The 18896-nt window shown below is 35.8% G+C and overlaps 1 protein-coding gene across 1 annotated transcript; it reads left to right on the forward strand.

The window, feature by feature from the left end:
* Positions 1–4066: 4066 nt before the first annotated feature.
* On the forward strand, positions 4067–11615 carry LOC115921417 (NACHT, LRR and PYD domains-containing protein 3-like). Its single transcript, XM_030978886.1, has 5 exons — positions 4067–4230; positions 6464–6762; positions 7815–7865; positions 9308–10747; positions 11590–11615. Exons 1-5 carry the CDS (start codon positions 4166–4168, stop codon positions 11613–11615), a joined length of 1881 nt encoding a protein of 626 aa, XP_030834746.1. The 5' UTR covers positions 4067–4165.
* Positions 11616–18896: the final 7281 nt, after the last annotated feature.

Raw genomic sequence — 18896 nt, forward strand, 5'->3', positions numbered from 1 at the left:
ATGAATATAAGTTTCACAATATTATAGCAGCTATTTTAAATAGCATTCTATAAATCAAAGGCATTGTCTGAATTCAGTGTCTAACTCCTTTCAATGTTTGCTTGTAAAGCTTATAATTATAAGTCAGACACTTGACCAATCTCTTTGAATTTCATATAGAATGTCACAGCTAACACACAATTAAACTTATATCATCTTTATCATGTCTAACTCAGATTTAACACGGTTTCAACTGAAAATGAGACCATATTTAGCGAGCTTGAATGACTTTGTCATAGTCAAGGAATACAATAACAAAGTCATAACCTTGACCTGTCATTCACACAAATTAATATGCTAACATTTCTCATCCATTTTCATCATAGAATGTTTTATTCTGCATCATACATTTTACTTGACTATTTCTCTCGACTTTAAGTAAAACTAAACATCAATTATAGATGTAATGACATGTTAGATATTCAATAGATATCTCCGGTAAGGTAATCATATGTGTGAGTACACAAGTTATACATTTGCTATACAAATTACTGCTGCTACTGTGAAGTTTCATACAATGTAAACAACTTAAAAACTACCTTTCTTACATCATCATCATCAACTTCAGGTGGCGCTGTAAAGCGCTGCTGTGGCCTTCACGAGAGCACGTCATGCAACTCTTTCACCTGCCATTTGTGCTGCACCTTTCATTCCTGGTCCAGACACTTTCTTGATATCATCAGTCCAAGATATTGGTGGACGACCTCTGCCCCGTTTTCCTTCTATCCTTGCAGTATTTGCTTCTCAATACCTTCAGATCTCCTAACAATGTGCCCAAAATAGTTAAGTTTTCTTTCCATGATTCCCCTTCTGATGGTCAAGTCTGTTCCAATCTTTTCCAGGACCCACACATTTGTCTTTTTATCTTTCCATGACACCTGCAACAGCCTCCTGTAGGACCACCTTTCTTACATTCATTTTCATAATGTTCAAATATGTGTTTTAACTATAACCTCTGTGCCTCCATAATACTGTAGAAACAGCTCTCAGGAACAAAGGATCCAGAAAACCACAGATTTTCCTCACAAAACAGAAATCATGTTGCAAACATGATCATTGTAAATCAGCCAACAACAGGTGGCTCCAAACCAGTTTTTGACCTTCAAACTAGAAAAACTTAAGAACTGTCAAAGTAATCTTTGACAAAACGCCCTCTGTAGTTTATAATGGCAATGTAAAGCTAAATCAATAAATACTAAATAAATTGACTTTAACTGGCAAATACAAACTTACAACTTTTACAGGGGGTGGGCTCAGTGGAAGAAAAAAAGAAGATTATCAGTTGATTCCCCTCAGTTGACTCTTTTTCGGATTATTTGGCGGGGAAAGATAGAAGTGAACGGTCTCAAGCTTAATGACGTTGTATTATTATTCTTATTTGTTCATTGTCTCTACGATGCTATTTGAATTTAAAAAAAAAGCTTTTAATGTTAGGCTTCCTGAAAGAAATTTCAATTGTTGTTAAGAAATTTTGGGTTGCACTCTGTAGATTATGATGATATGTTTGATCTTGTGTTAAATAAGAAGATCAAACATGGTGAAAATCTACTGGGTGCATGCCAATTTTAACACAAGATCAAACATATCATCATAATCTACAGAGTGCAACCCAACAATAAACAAATATGAGGTAAACATAAATTTAAAATATCAAATAATGCATACCAAACATATCATCATCAATCATCCTCAATACTACATTGCATTTTGAAACATACATTTAGGGTTTACAGTAGGCTTACGGATGCACCATGTGTGAGAGAGAGGGAGGATTGAGGAGTCACATGGTGCATCCGCAAGCCTACTGTATATCTACATTACCATGCAAGCCAATACTTACATGCAGCATTTAGGGTTTTGTGGAAAAGACTCATCAGGTATACATCCACGGAATACAAAGGTTATTTCAAACATTATACAGTACTTATAAATATGCTAAAATGTATTTATCTTTTGCATCATCTTCCTCATCATCTGCATAGATTGTTTACCTGAAGACAAAAGAGGTATACAAAACAGTACTATGTGGTATAGTCTCTTTCTTGCACGCCATTGTTATCATGTTCTAGCTGAAAGGTTTATATGTTGATCGTAACAAAACAAGGCAGGTTTTGAAGAAAAAAAAGGTGGTGGAGTTTTCAATGGAAAATATGACTAATATAATCATCAACGTTACTTTTTTGTTCATCTCTGTTTTTCATAAATGTTTTGTGAGTAGAGTATCAAAAGCAAGTCAGTTTACACAATCTCATTTTAGGGTATTTCAATAAAACTTAGTACACAGTCTCAAACGCTTCAAAGTTTACCAATGCTAACGAGTGACGAGTGACTGTACTTTCGCGCAAAGTTTAAATGTAATTTTGGACTTTGTCTCGGCAATGACACGCACATCCCCTCGGGCCTGTCTATAGTTATAAACGTAAAATATATATTGACCATGAAACCCGGCCCCCCACTCAGAGGTCGAAATGACCGCATTCGTGTTGCCAAAATGTACGGTAAAGGGGTACTTTTCGTGCGACAAAGTCCGGCCCGAGAATTGTAAAAAAAGGGGTGTATTTGACTTTTCACCCGGAGATTTCTTTAAAAAGGGGGTGTTTTTTCGTTTTTTCTCTCATCTCTTTGGACTCCTGAGAAATTATTCAGAATTTAAAGGGGGACCATGAGCATTTTTCCCGATTTAGGGGGGTCTCCAAGGCAGGAAAAGCCCGGGAAAAGCCCGCGAAAGGGGGGTTCGGAAATGTTGGCAGTCCTCAGATAGGGGGTGCTTTCAAAAAGAGGGAACAAGCATATACCCTTAATAACACTGAGTGGGGGGGGGGGGGGGCCGGGCCATGAAATTAATTTTTTTCAAGGCTCTTACAGACGGATTAGCCTAGAAGGAATCCCCAACTTTGGAGCTGGATATCTCCTATTTTATGACATTTCTGGAGTCAGCAGATGGGTTGTCGTAGTTAAGATAATTGCTTTCTTTTAAAAATAGTTCTAACGTTGAGAAATGAGTAATTAAAATGTTAGATTTTGGCATTGGACTCCCTACTTCTATTGTTAACACATTATTGTAAATTGTTGTTTGTTTTGTGTACATTTCATTTTACCTTTAAATTACCTGAGCATCTGGAAGAATGCTGTTGGGCTGAGCGTAGACCGAAATTTCCGTCTCTTTCGTTCGCTCGCCTCTGAATTGGGTAGGGTCGGCTCCTCTCTTTAGAGACAGAAGCCAACCATAGGCGCTCCTATGCAAACTCGGTGGAGCGGATCTGACCACCAAACTTGGCTATCAAGTTCCGTACCCCCACTAAAATTAAAAACAAATATATTGATATGTTTCAGAGTGATATACCTAATAATAATGTAATATATAACACATGGGAAACTAGGGTTAGACAATGAGAGATAGAAAGAAAGTGTAATAATATTTAGCGGGGTACATATGGAACTCTTTCCCCAAACTTATGCCCGAATACTATATTTTAGCGGATGCATATCAGACGCATTTATAGGCCTAGGCTAAACTACATCGGGTCCACTTACCAAAGTTCTTGACTGTATAATACGTTTAATGGTCCCTTTTCAGGATATGGGTCAAAATCGACATCCATGTTGAAAAACTTACAGCCGTATTATAAACTCTCGCTGCGCATGACGCCATCTAAATCTCATCCCTTCTAGTCTACGCGCAAGGCAAAATGATTATGAAGGAAAACTGTGATAAGTTGATTTTTTGGTATGTTTTAGTGGGGTATTTCCACGCTGAAGTCACTGGTCAAAAATGGATATGAAAGTACACGAGCGCCAGATCTTGTACACAACTTGCAACTTTCTCAAAAATATCTATGATATTCTAAGCAGTAATATAAATTGATCACTATATACATTTTTTTTTCGTGAAGCAATGTGTGATTCAAAATACCTTGTCTGTTTGTAACATACAGTGACCAGCGCACGTGAGTTAACAAAGTCTCTGAAAATTGAATCTAGAATTTTACGGATATACTGTATACATGTATATGCCCCAGGAAAACCATAAACCGCCATATAGTGTTCCCCATGTTTGTGATTATATTTCATATATGTATCTATATTTATATGTTGACATTTCTCCTCAGCCTGAATACCATTCACGATGGCAAAGAGGCTGCGAACAGAAGAGATGACTGAACCCCCGAGTGATGTCACAACAAGTAAAAGGTACAGACATGTTTAGCTGCACTTTAGCATTTCACTGTGCACTGTGATACATGTTTATTAAGGCCCCCCGCCCCGCCCCCCCCCCTCAAATTTGTTTTTTTGGTTGTCCTCGATTGCTTTTCTGGAGTAGGGGCGGGCGGGCTGATTTTTTATTTTTTTTTGTCTGCGGCAATGCGAAACCTTGTGCTTGGGTCATGAGAATGGTCAGCGCATTCTGCCTGGGAGCCTCTACGGGTAGTACCAGCACCACATCATCATCCACTCTGCCATGGTCACAGGAATCCTGTAACGTTGAGCCAATGTCAATACTCAGCGCACTTATGCTCTCCCCTACTGCTTACAATTACAATTTTTAGCTCATCTTTCTCCGGGAGATTCTCAATATTTAAATTGTACAAATCTGAAATTGTTGCAATTGCAATTAACACGGCAACTCGGTCGAATAAAATGTTTGTACCGAGCTTGCAATGGGTAGACACTGTATAAGTCGCCATTTTGTTTATTTTGCAGAGCAAAACAGCGTTGCGTTGAAGTGCAAGTTTGGTTAAAAATTTATACATGACAATGTTAGTAAACCCAATTTTCTTGTGCTGAATGCAGCAAACATGGCTTTAAATAATGTTTAACTTAATGTTTATGATGTTGTGAAATAATTTTGGAAAATACCAAACGTACATTGTAAGTGTTTTTTTATTTTTTTATCACGCCACTTTTTTAGTATGAATATAACATTCATTGTGTGTGCACTACTATTTTAGGGAAATTATAGGGAATAATTTAAATGACAAACAACCCAGCCTCCAAGATACACCAACCCCTTTATAGGTACACTCAAAACAGGAACAATTATATAGGCCCTACAATTGAACATTTTTTAAAGGTAAAATATTAATAATAATAATAATAATATTGGATTCTTACATGTATATAGCGCACATATCGACCTTGCAAGGTTCTCAAGGCGCTCCAACATTACCCGGCTATGCTAGGCTGCCGATTTCAACGCTCTCAGCATTTTAAGGCATTTTCTTCATACCGGTACCGATTTAACACCTAGGTAGAGAGTGGCAAATGTAGATCAATGTCTTGCCAAAGTACATTAGTGCCGCGGCGGGACTCAAACTGCGGACCTAGTGATCGACAGTCGGGCGACGTATCCACTCATCCACGACACCTCTTCATAAATTTTTCCTCCTTTCAAATTTTTCAAAGCTTTAGTATGTAAACATATTACTTACCGGTATTATTTTTTTCAATATCACTTTAATAACGAACATGCATGATTATTAAAACAATATTCACATTTTTCTTCAACACAATACCACTAAAAAAGATGCATGAACATGTACGTACTTTGCATTAATTGATGTGATATATGTTTTTAGGTCTTACTTCTTGTGCAAGTGGGATAGGGTTATGATATTTAATTTTTTTTTTTTTTACCCAGGGAAGCCTCTCATCAGCATTAATGCTGCTCTTCCTGAGGGCCCTGCAATTGTATTACCCTAGCAGTTGGTAGAGAGTGGCAAATGTGGATAAGGTCTTGGGGGAGGGGAATACAAAAGCAATCTGAAGAGCAGGCACACAAAACAAAGGAAAGAACAGTTACCCCATTCTCTTAATATTTTTGAAGGGGGAAATTTGTGGGTGGTTGTGTACTTAACGTATTCCACTTTGACTTAACTATGCGTATATTTCTTGCTCCCTCGACGAGATGACTCCACTCAACAACCCCCCTCTCTCTTACTCTTACCTTCTCTCTCTCCTCTCTTTTTAACCCCTTGTTTCCTTTGTTTTCCCCTTTCTTTTCCTTTCTTTCCTCTCCTTCCTTTTTTTCTTGTTCCCAATGGCAGTGCAATTTTACCGAAAATATCCTGACAGGTGGGGGGGGGGGGGTGTCAGCCCCACACCCCTTCTTTAGCGACGCCCCTGCTAGGAGTCCAGATTCCTGATATCAAACAGGCATTAGATAAAAATGGGGCTGGAGGTAGAAAGACAAGTAATGGTAACGTGATGATGCTTCAGAACTGGGCAGAGATATTCAAACCATCCAAGCAACTTCCAATTCTTAGAGCTGCTTTCAAAAAGGCTGGCTTACTAGAGGTGGAAGAGACATGTTCACAAGCAGCTGCAGTGACTTTTGCTGATGTTGTTGCTGTTGCAATTTAACTATGTCATGATTACATTTAATCAACACAGCTTTCTTTCCTACCTATACATATTCTAAATACAGAATGAGCTCAGTGGCCAATGTTGATTTTGATGACATCTTGAAGGAGATAGCCAAGGCCCTACACAGAGATTCAGACATCGATGATCTCGGAAAAGCCTTGGGATTTGGGCCCGGAGAAATCGGTCGCAAGATTGCACAAAACGAAAGGCAAGGAGGGAATTACATGGGAACATTGGATTTGCTCAGGATGTGGCAAAAGGGACAAACACCTACGACTGAAAAGGCGTCATTGAGGTCGGCACTATTAGAAGCTCGATTGGATAACCTGGCAGACCAATATCTAAGCACTCCCGTACCTGGTAAGAGATTCTTTGTATACGATGGTTTAATGATGCGTTTCATACAGAAACAAAAAGAGAATCCGAATTACAATAACAATAACATTTTTTTGACTACTCAAAAGTTTCAAAGCAGATCACGGACATGATAATGGGGCGGCATAACGTTGAATTTTTAGCCCAATTGTGCATCTTGTGATAAAAGCACCAACTTTGGCACATAGGTAGTCCAACATTTTCGAAGCAAAACTTGATGTTGAGACACCTCAAATTTGGCCCTTCGGGCTTGCTGTGCGTATTTTAAAAAATGACTCCTTCGGGGTACCTTTCCGTGTATTAAACATGCTTTGTTTTCAAAATCGTTATTGTCAGTTTCCAACCAAGAACGTTCCTCCATACTTACGGTAGCCATTCTCTCTAATAGGAAGAAAAAGGAAACGTGGAAGTCAATGGTAATTTGGAATGTACTGTCTCTGAACCTAGATTCTAATTCATACATCTTGAAAAATAAATGGCATATTGCTCTGTTAATCTATACCTCTGTGCCAAATAGGGTGCTTTAATCACAAAATACACAATTTAATTGCTTTGCCACCCCGCTTTTAGCGATGTCAAAAGACGAGCAATACATGTGTTGGTACATTTTTTTATTCAAAGCAGTAAGAAAATTAATTTGCCTAAAAACAAGAAATATATGCACGTCAGGATAAGTTGAATGAATCATATTTACACGGAATAATAATTTTTCGTTTTGTACTGAATGAAAAGTAAACAAGTGTAGTGTTGTCAGGGCTGGTAGTAGTTTTAATGTTTTGTTGTTGATTGTTTTAAAAAACAATCAACAACACAAAAATATCAAATTTTCCTTAGGATTCACAATATTAAACGCTGTTAGAAGATTCAGGTCAAAGTTCCAATGAATCTTTTTTGTGAAGCAGAGATACAAGAGAATTATAACATCAAGTACATGATAATAATATATTCAAACCTTTAATTTCCACAATAATTTTCCTTATGAAGTACTCATTACAAGACATTTCCTTTTACCGGTAATTTTTTGTTTACATCAGCAGAATCTGCACAATACACTGTACAACAAACAGAGGACTGTTCCAAAAATAAAGGTGAGATATCTTTCTTGTTTCATATGAATATTAAAAGAGGGAAAACATTTTCTCTTTGTATTTAAGTGTCTTTTTTAAAGCTCAAACTCAAGGCAGTCCAGAGAGGAGCACTCCGCTTGATTGCACATGCAATTATTACAAAAGAAACTGGCTTAAAACAAATCAACCTCTCTATCATCGAGTTAACATACAAAATTCTGTGAGGTAATATTGATAATATTAACAAAATTATCTTTGAACCAATCTAGCTTTATTTACTAAAGATAGTAAATGCGCAACTTATGAACGAGGCACTTCCGGAATTATTGTCAATGTTTTCCAGAACAATATTCATCTTCAAATACATGTTAGGGGTAAATCTTTGCAGAAGTGTGTGTTTTATGACATCCTCTTTCACATCATTATAGAGATTGAAGTGAAATTTTGCCATCAAGTTCACGTGTTCAAATTTTTGGAATTTTTGGCTCCCAACGCTTTAAATCTCTCATTATTGTTAAAAATCATCAATTGATAACACATATTAAATATAATGTAATGAACAATGTTCATATTTTGTGAACAGTTTCTGTCTTTGACACCTGTATTTGCTTAAATAAATGTACTTTTAACAGTATAATTGCCTTTACAGCGTTGTTGAGCAGGATACCTTTCATGATTTGACGTGTTTGAAATGTTTGTTTGGGGATTTAACAGATTTTCCCCATTTAATGTGTTTTCTCTGAATTCGCTAATTGAAACTAAAATTTAGGAATATATTAAATTGTGAGATGTACCCTTTTCAAACTCACTTGTTTAAGTAAGGTTTTTAAGTAACTTCCTACTGTCCTACTTTCACACTGCACGGTGAAACAAAAACAATGACACACCATTATTGATAATTTATCTCATAAGGGTCTCTTTACAAAGAGAGTATTGCCATAATGTGAGCTTTCAGAAACAATTTGCTGTTCAATTCTCACTAGAAACTGTTATTTCTGGTTTTCAGTTAATATCTGGTCAAAATGTCCATACACATGGCGTCTTGACAACCATTCTCTCACTCACACTGTCTTTGCATTTCTTTTCCTACCCCTCTGAAATTGCGCTTTTAAAAGCAAAGTCCCACAATCATTAACTTTTACACATATAAATCTGAGCCAGTGGCATATCCAACTGGAATTGATAAACCAAGAGAGAATCCCATCCGACTGAAAAACAGCCCTGCATATACCCACTGCAAATTGATTTCATTAATTTTAAGGGGAGGGGGTTCAAATGCGCGGATCTGCATCTGTATGCCGTGTTTATCCTTTGCCCAGTACTTAATATCAGCAGAACCTGTTTAAACAGAAACAGCAGTACGTTATCAACTTCCTCGGCAGTGATTTCAAAGTTCAAACCAAGTATCTAATTTTCTTATTTACATCATTATTTTGCAATAATGCTCTTCTCTTTTTCCTCAGGTGACGATGAGGCGATGCCAAGTGAAATAATGAAGTTAAGAGAACAACTGAAAAGAAGATATCGCAAGAAATTTGGTGAGATCAAAACATCGCCTGTGGACTCTCAGTCACGGACATGGCTTCAGCACATCTACGTCAATCTCGTCTTGATGTTGGGATTGGAAGGGGATAAGGAGGAGCCAATAGATTATGATGGATTGTTTAAATTCATAAAAACTGATACACCGAAAGGTTTTGTAACACGATTAGCTTTCATTGGAGAAGCTGGTGTAGGGAAGTCAACGCTGTTTGCTAAGATAGCTCTTGATTGGGCTGAGGGTAAAATTCTTCAAGAAATCAATCTGCTTTTTCTTGAATCATTTCGAGAGATTAAAGAGAGCGGATTCTTCGGTGATACTGTCATGGCGCATTTCCCAGATGACTCAAAAATAAAAGGGGAACGGGTGGATGCATATGTGAGGAAAAATCCGAGAAAAGTCCTAATCTTATTGGATGGACTAGATGAGGCACATATTGACATCAAAAAGCCAGACTGCAATGACGCTATCGTATCGATCGTAAGAGGAGAACGATTCATTGATACCCCAGTGGTCATCACAACCCGTCCTTTTGGAGCTGATCAGATCAAGAGCATCATGACGATTAATGAGCACTACACGTTTGGTAAGGTTAAGGGCTTCACAAAGAAAAACATGTCAACATACATCAAAAACTTTTTCAAAGATGATTCTCAGTCTGCTTCGACCCTCATTAACTTCATTAATACAAACCACGTGGTTTCTGAGTACATGGCAACCTTCCCGATATTCTGCTGTATGCTATGTTGCCTGTGGAAAACACCATCTGGGCGGGAAAATATTCAGACAATGGAAACATTCTCACAACTCTTGAAGTTTCTCGTCTTTTCACTTCAAGAGCAATACTCTTCCAAACGAAATGAATTAGAAGAGGGCTATGGAAGCCGCATGAACAAAGCTCATGAAAGTATGAAAGAGCTTGGTTGTATTGCATTTCAAGGTCTGTTGGTTAAACAGCTCATCTTCGATGAAAAGGCGCTCGACTCATGCATAGAGGCTGCAAGGACTGCATGCGAGGTCGGGATTCTTAGCATGGAAAAAAAGCAATTTATCCAGGAATTCTCTTTCCCTCATAAGTTACTGCAGGAGTACATAGCAAGTTTCTACCTTGCATCGCTGTTCCACGAAGATTGTCGAGAATTCAACAGAATCCTGGCAGACACTCTTTTAGTAGACTACAAGGAATTCAGATATGTCTTTTACTTCACTGCAGCTCATGGAGGCGAAGTAGGAAAGTCGGTTCTGGAAGCCCTATGCAATAAAGTTGATGACATGAAATTCATCATTCAGGTTGCTTTTGAATGTCATGATTCGGAAGCCATTGATCCCGTCAGGAATCTTTTGAAGACGAAGACATATCTTAGTTTTATAGATCATCCAATTCCTGCACTTATCTTCACACTGGAGTCAATAAAGCAAGAAATAGTAAGTTCCGTGAATAGAATTATAGACAGATCTCATTTGTATTTATCTAGTTGTGAAATGTTATCATGTTGAGGGAATACTAGCTGTCATCTGTTGAGCCTCCAGTGATTATATATGCAAATTGTGCTTTAAAAAAATACAAATACAAGAGACCTACACAATATATTGTCTGTTTTTCTGTTCTACTGACCGATAATCTTTTAGAACCTGCCATGTTCTCCTGTTGTTATTGGGTATTATAGCAGGCTGCAAGGTGTAATTATAGTCTCATACAAGAGCAAGAGTCATATCATTCGTTTACCTCTTCCTCTTGTAAGTGTAAAACTTGAGTTTCTTTTAAAAAAAGAAAGAAAAACAATATTACATGGCAATTTTAGAGCAATGAAACACACACACAGACACGCACCCATACTCACATCCTTCACAGGAAATAGGTCACCCAACCAAACAAACTAAATATCTGATGTAGGTCATGTTATATTTTGAATATGCCTTTATTATTGTTATTGGTCGTTCATGTACTTCTTACATTCACATTATGATTATATATAACTCAAATTTGATTCAATTTTTGATTCATTCTTTTCTTGGTCTTGGTATATTCATATCCTTGCCATCTGTCTGAGTGAAAATAATATATACCATGGTCTTATTTTTTTTTAAACTCTATACTGCAAATAGACACACGCAAAACTACTTTAAAGTTTAAACAAAAATTATATCGGAAATAAAATTTACAGATCGAATGCTAAAATTCTATTTGTTCTATTTGTTGTACAGGTAAGAAGAAGTTCTCCGATTCGTGAAACATTGGGTATTAGCAAGTCCTTCGAAGCTAACGCATCATCGTCACATGTACATGTAGCAGCAGCAGTAGGACTCTTCACATTGCCGAACTTACGAAGCTTGACCTTTCAAAACGTGCGCCTGGATGATGAATTCTACACAGGAATGTCTGCTGCAGCTTCACAGTCCAAGGTATCAGGGGCCTGTTTATTATATTACACTGATAAATCCTAAACCATAATTACAATTATTTCTTAATCGATGCATATTCATATTTGTTGCTTAATAAAATGAAATACAATCATGAACCAAAATCGGTTATTCACATTTATAATTTTGTTTACTGCTTTTCACAAAGGTGGGAAATCTAAGCATTTTGAAAGGCTTGAAAAAGGGTCTTGCTCGCCTCTTTTTCTTCCTTTTCCTTTTTACATATCACAAATATGTATCTTCCTTTGTCATTTTTCTCTTAATTTGTCACAATTTGGCGGTGCTTTGGACATCATGATGTGACTAGGCTAAATCCGCCCTTTCCTTCCATAAGAAGTCTATGCAGCTATTCTATTTCATAGGCATTTCACAGTAAATCAACTCCATGGGTAAATTACATATAAGTGTATTATTTTGAACATTTTAGAAAATTTTACGTTTGTACTTTGGACCATTTTAAACCACAGATATATCTTCAGGGAAGGAGCCCTCTCGAACTATGTTATAACAATGGATTACACTTCTTTTCTTTTTAAACTCAAATTATATTGCGAGAAAGTGTATCCAGAGAGAGAGAAGATCATTTTTCAATTGTGAAACTTTGCATTCTAGACGACCTCAGAATCTGAATAGTATGTCACATTGCTTTGTAAAACTTTAACTCGTTATTTATCATATAAATAATGATCATTTAAAAAAAAAATTATTATTCATCGGTAGGGAGACCACTTACAAAGACTTCCAGTGGATATATCCTGTAGTGTACCCAGAATTATCGCATCTTTTTGCAGTACTATTTCACCCGTCTTCCCTCAGTTTTGAAAGAAAAATCATGATATTGTATATAAACTTATTGTAAAGGCGGCTCGGTGGGGTATGAGAGGAGTTCCCCTTTCCTTATAAGGAAATTCTTCAAGACTGCCCTAAGAAGTTGCGAAGTTTGCTATATAATGATGGTTTTCATCAGGAAACTTGACTCACCTCTGATTAATTTGTGTTACAAAATTCCTCAGGACGAAAGGAAGTTCCAAGGTTCGCTAGATAAAAAAAGGTTTTAATCATGAAACTCGACTCACCTCTGATTCAGTTTTGCTTCACAATTCTTTAAATGGCACTAAAGAGGCAGAGGCAGAGCAACGAGCCCAGATCAGACTGGAGCATGATTTCTCGTAGGGGAGCAAGGGGACACACCGTCCTATGCACCTAAGTCAAGTCAAGTCAAGAAGTCGTGAAGTTTGTTAGATAAGGAAGGGTTTCTTCGTAAAAATCGTGATTCATTTTCGTATCAGAATTCTTCAAGATGAAATGAAGTACCGATGTCCATGAGATAAACGAGGGTTTAATCATGGAACTCGACTCAACTTTAATATGTTTTTGCTTTGAAATTCTTCAAGACAGCCCACAAAACAAAACGCAACAATAATAAATAATCACCAAGTTATCATTGTTACAATTTGTTTTTTCTGCATTTCCGCTGCGGCGTGCCGAGCCAGCAAGTCAGACGTTGGAGCATTGCATTACGTACACATCCTGCTAGGTCGCTAGTTTTCATCAGGTCGCGCCACATGTTTTGAATTCCTGAGCGAAGGGGACCTGTACAGGGGGCAGCAGCGCCAGGCCCCCCTCTCTCTGTCTCTTTCTCTCTCAGTCATTGTCAATATCCCCCATATTGCTTTATTTCCCTCATTTCTCTAATTGAAAGAAAATGCTAAGTAGGAACTATTGATTATCATACATCAGTTTGCTCTATTTTTCATATGGCATATGACAATAGAACAATTATGTAATGATTATCAATAAGTTCTCATCTTTTAGTTATATTTCATCGTATTGCACATTATTGTCTTATGTTATCGTAGATTTAATTAATATCTGTTTATATTATTGAGTTTTTATACTTGAATGGAAGAACACACTCTTTTATCTTTCTAATTTGATAAAGGTGAAAGAAAAATTCAAAAAGGATGCAATAAGTATTAAGACTTTAATTGAAGAAAAATAATGAAATTTTATGATCTATTTTACTCTCCTTTCCCTGTACACAATATTTGGTTTACTCATTCTGTGTGTTTCTTTCAATTTAGCTTAAAAAGCCCAGTATAGTCAAAGTATATATATATATTGATGACATAACATCATGATGTTAAAGTACTGAACATAAGTAATACTTCAATTAAACACATTGATATTACTATTCACTTTATTCAACCTGTCCTGTCACATCGCCAGACTGAGAAGCTAACGCACTACCTCTCAGATCTATAGGCTTGTTTAAAAGCACTTATCCTATAAATAGTATTTTGCACGTTTTTTGAAATGATTTATTGTCATGAGTCAGAAGCATGTTCATATCAATATGATAGTGTGAACTTGCTGACAACAAGAAAAATGAACTATGTGAATAATTATTCATATAAATGTGTGGTTTAGAAAATAATTTATAGTTTGTCATTAGTTTCGAGGAGATATTTCATGTACGCTGTAGATAGAAAAAATAACATCTTTATTCTGATTGAACAGAAACACTCTTTTTTTTTTTTAACTTTTCATAATCACATTCGATTTTCTTCATCTCGTGTTTTTTTTTCTTACCACACGGTGACACCCATTTCACTTTTGGCCTTTTTCTCTCTATCTCTGTCCCTCTTCTCTTTTTTTTTTCTCTCTCTCTCTCTCTCTCTTTCTCTTTCTCTTGCATTAAAAGACTAAGTGGAGGGTATAATGATGTAACATTAATGACAATGAAAAATATTTAAATTAGACATTTATACTTGATATAACTATTCACTCTATTCAACCTGTCGTGTCACATCACCAGATCGAGAAGCTACATCATTATTACTCGCAGGAAGATCTGGGTTCTGCTGCGTCCTCTCATTACGCGAGAGGTCTCTGCTCAATGCCTCATCTTCGATCACTGAATCTGATCAGTATAGAGCTGAGTGATGAGTTCTACTCAACGATGGCCTCTGAGGCATCAACATCAAAGATATACCCAAACACGATTTGTATTGGAAACATTTTTTTTCCCCCAATAGTTTTGCAATCTTCAAACTGAACATAATTATGTCGATAAATGCTTTTCACATTAAAACAAAAAGAAGAAATAATTAATTGTCATTAGTCACAATTATCCTCATATCAATATAAAACTTGTACAATACTGATAATAAGAAGCATGAGTGAATAGACTAGATTTTAATGTCATAATGATATAAATTCATGTAAATGTGTGTTTTTAAAGCATGTATCCTATAAATAGAATTTTGCATTTTGTTTTTAGAAATTATTTATAGTTTGTCAATAGTCTCAAAGAGATATTACATGTACACTGTAAATAGAAAGAAATAGCATCTTTATCATTCTGCTTGATCAGATACTCCATTTCTTTTCTAACTATTCATAATTAATCACATTTGTTTGTCTTTCTTCATCTCATCTTCATTGCTCTTACAACCCCCCATTTTCCTTGGGCTTTTTAACCCCTCTCTCTCTCTCTCTCTCCATCTCTCTCTCCCTTCTTTTCTTTTTCCCTTCTTTTCTTTTCCCCTTACTTTAAAAGTCTATTTAGAGGTTAATGATGTTACATTAATGACAATGACAAATATTTAAATAAGACATGTCGTCTTTTCTTGATAATACTATTCACTCTATTCAACCTGTCCTGTCACATCACCAGATTGAGGAGCTAAAGCACCGGGAAGCAGATCTGGGTTCTGCTGCATCCTCTCATTACGCGAGAGGTCTCTGCTTCATGCCTCATCTTCGATCACTGTGTCTGTACAGTGTAGAGCTGAGTGATGAGTTCTACTCAACGATGGCCTCTGAGGCATCAAAATCAAAGGTATACTCAAACACGATTAGTATTGGAATCATTTTTTTTCCCCGATAGTTTTGCAAACTTCAAACTGAACACATGTGGATAAATGTTTTTCACATTTAAAAAAAGAAATAGAAATCATTTTATTGTCAGTAGTCACTATTATGCTAATAACGATATAATTGACTTTCAATACTGATAATAAGAAGCATGAGTCATGTGAATATACTGGATTTTAATGTGATAATGATATCAATTCGTATAAATGCATATGTTTAAAGCAGGTTTCCTACAAATACTACTTCGCATTATATATTTTTAGAAATTATTTAAATTTTGTCGATAGTCGCCAGAAATTGATTTTAAATGTGCATATAAATAGACGGATATAAACGCATAATTTTAAGCGCATATGATATCCTGTAGATAGGCCTAGTATTCCGCTTTTTTGTGTGTGGATTATTCATTGTCCCAATAAGATATTACATGCACAGTAGATACACAGATATAACATTTTATTTTGCTTGACAAGACAAGGTCTCCTTTTCAACTATTTGAGACATTTATTTGTCTTTTTTTGCTCGTACCACAGCAATGTCCCTTGGTTGTTTTTTCTCTCTCTCTCTATCCCTCTCTGTCTCTCTTTCTCTCTCCCTGCTATTGAAAACGATTTCCTTCATAAGTTTATATATTGCATTCTCCAAACTAAACATAATATTAATTCATCCTTTTTTTCAAAATAATGTTTGGTTAATAGTCAAAACCACGCTCATTATAAAACAATAGTCTGACCATGCTTTTAATCATGTAAGTGAATCATTTGAATAGAATTGACTTCAGTGTCATGATTATATAAATTCAATCGATTCTCACATTCAGTCATTTGAGTCATTCTAGATTTTTTCTTTAGAACGACACATTATTTTCTTGTGATGATATTCATAGTTTGTAAATAGTCTCAAGGAGATATTACATGTACACTGTAGATGGAAAGAAATAACAATCTTTATTCTGCTTGAACAAACACTCTCTTTTTTTCTTCCAACTATTCTTAATTAATCACATTGGACTTTCTTCATCTCGTGTTTCTTTTCTCTTACCACACCCATTTCACTTTTGGACCTTTTCTCTCTATCTCTGACTCTGTCTGTTTGTCTATCCCTCTCTCTCTCTCTCCCTCTCTCATTTTCTCTTTCCCTTGCTTCAAAAGTCTAAGTAGAAGTTAATGATGTTACATTAAAGGTACTATTTCCCATTTGCAAGCCAAAAAAATGAAAAAGTTAAATTCCAACTGCATTTGAAAAATAATACTAATTTAGAACTTCCCTAAAAAAGGTGGGTGAAAATGTCTTCAAGTGGGAAAATAATGACTTTTAGTTGTCAAATCGACTTTAGGGCTATAGAGCCCAAAAGTAATAGTCTTGATTTTCAGACGATTGTACCGAATGGTCATACGTTTTATGCTGCGCAAAGATTCAATCAGTTTAATCTTGGCCATCACAAGAAGTGGGTTATTGATGTAGACGAATGCTCATGTACCCTTTACAAAACTCTTTTCATGTATGTTATTACCAAGGAAGAAAAAAAGCCAGCCAGTCACTCATTAGTGTCTGACATTGAAGTCTAGCAAGTAAACAGGTTTCCTTGCATAATTTTAATATGAGGACACTGCTAACGTTTAAATTTCACAGATAGGACATACATGACATATTCATAATTCCTGCAAAGTTTTACAGAATTTGAGGTTGGCTGCAAAAGGGACATAGTACCTTTAATGACATTAAAAAATATTTAAATTAGACATGTCGTCGATACGTGATAATACAATTCACTCTATTCAACCTGTCCTGTTACATCACTAGATTGAGAAGCTAACGCACAGTAAAGCAGATCTGGGTTCTGTTGCATCCTCTCATTACGCAAGAGGTCTCTGCTCCATGCCTCATCTTCGATCACTGAGACTGGACATTGTGGAGCTGAGTGATGAGTTCTACTCAACGATGGCCTCTGAGGCATCAAAATCAAAGGTATACCCAAACACGATTTTTATTGGAACAATATTTATCCCCCAATAGTTTTGCAATCTTCAAACTGAATATATTTGGATAAATGTTTTTTTTACTTTTAAAAAAGAAATAGACATTTAAAAAAGAAATAGACATCAATTTAGTATCATTAGTCACTATTTTGCTCATATCAACATAATACTCTTACAAAACTGATAATAAGAAGCATGAGTCATGTGAATAGACTGGATTTTAAAGTGATAATGATATCAATTCACATACATGCCTCTTTTTAAAGCACATATCATATTAACTTTTCAGAAATTATCTATAGTTGTCAAAAGTCTCAAGGAGATATTATATGTATGCTGTAAATAGAAAGAAATTTCATCTTTATTCTTCTTGAACAGACACTGTCTCTTTTTTCCAACTATTCATAATTAATCACATTTTTTTGTCTTTTTTCATCTCGTCGTTCATTGCTCTTACCACCCACATTTCTCTTGGGCTATTTAGCTCCTCTCTGTCTCTGTATCTTTCTCTCTCTCTTTCAATCTCTCTCTCTCTTTCTCTCTCTCTCTCTCTTCTCTTTCCCTTGCTTTAAAAGTCTAAGTAGAGGTTCATGATGTTACATTAATAACAATGACAAATAATTAAATTAGACATGTAGTCTATACTTGATATTACTATTAACTTTATTCAACCTGTCCTGTCACATCGCCAGACTGAGAAGCAAACGCACTACCTCTCAGATCTATAGGCGTGTTTAAAAGCACTTATCCTATAAATAGTATTTTGCACGTTTTTTGAAATGATTTATTGTCATGAGTCAGAAGCATGTTCATATCAATATGATAGTGTGAACATGCTGACAACAAGAAAAATGAACTATGTGAATAATTATTCATATAAATGTGTGGTTTAGAAAATAATTTATAGTTTGTCATTAGTTTCGAGGAGATATTTTATGTACGCTGTAGATAGAAAAAATAACATCTTTATTCTGATTGAACAGAAACACTCTTTTTTTTTTTAACTTTTCATAATCACATTCGATTTTCTTCATCTCGTGTTTTTTTTTCTTACCACACGGTGACACCCATTTCACTTTTGGCCTTTTTCTCTCTATCTCTGTCCCTCTTCTGTTTTTTTTGCTCTCTCTCTCTCTCTCTTTCTCTTTCTCTTGCATTAAAAGACTAAGTGGAGGGTATAATGATGTAACATTAATGACAATGAAAAATATTTAAATTAGACATTTATACTTG

Source organism: Strongylocentrotus purpuratus, unplaced genomic scaffold (genome assembly GCF_000002235.5).
Source record: "Strongylocentrotus purpuratus isolate Spur 01 unplaced genomic scaffold, Spur_5.0 spur5_scaffold_1, whole genome shotgun sequence".
In the NCBI taxonomy this organism is placed as follows: domain Eukaryota; kingdom Metazoa; phylum Echinodermata; class Echinoidea; order Camarodonta; family Strongylocentrotidae; genus Strongylocentrotus; species Strongylocentrotus purpuratus.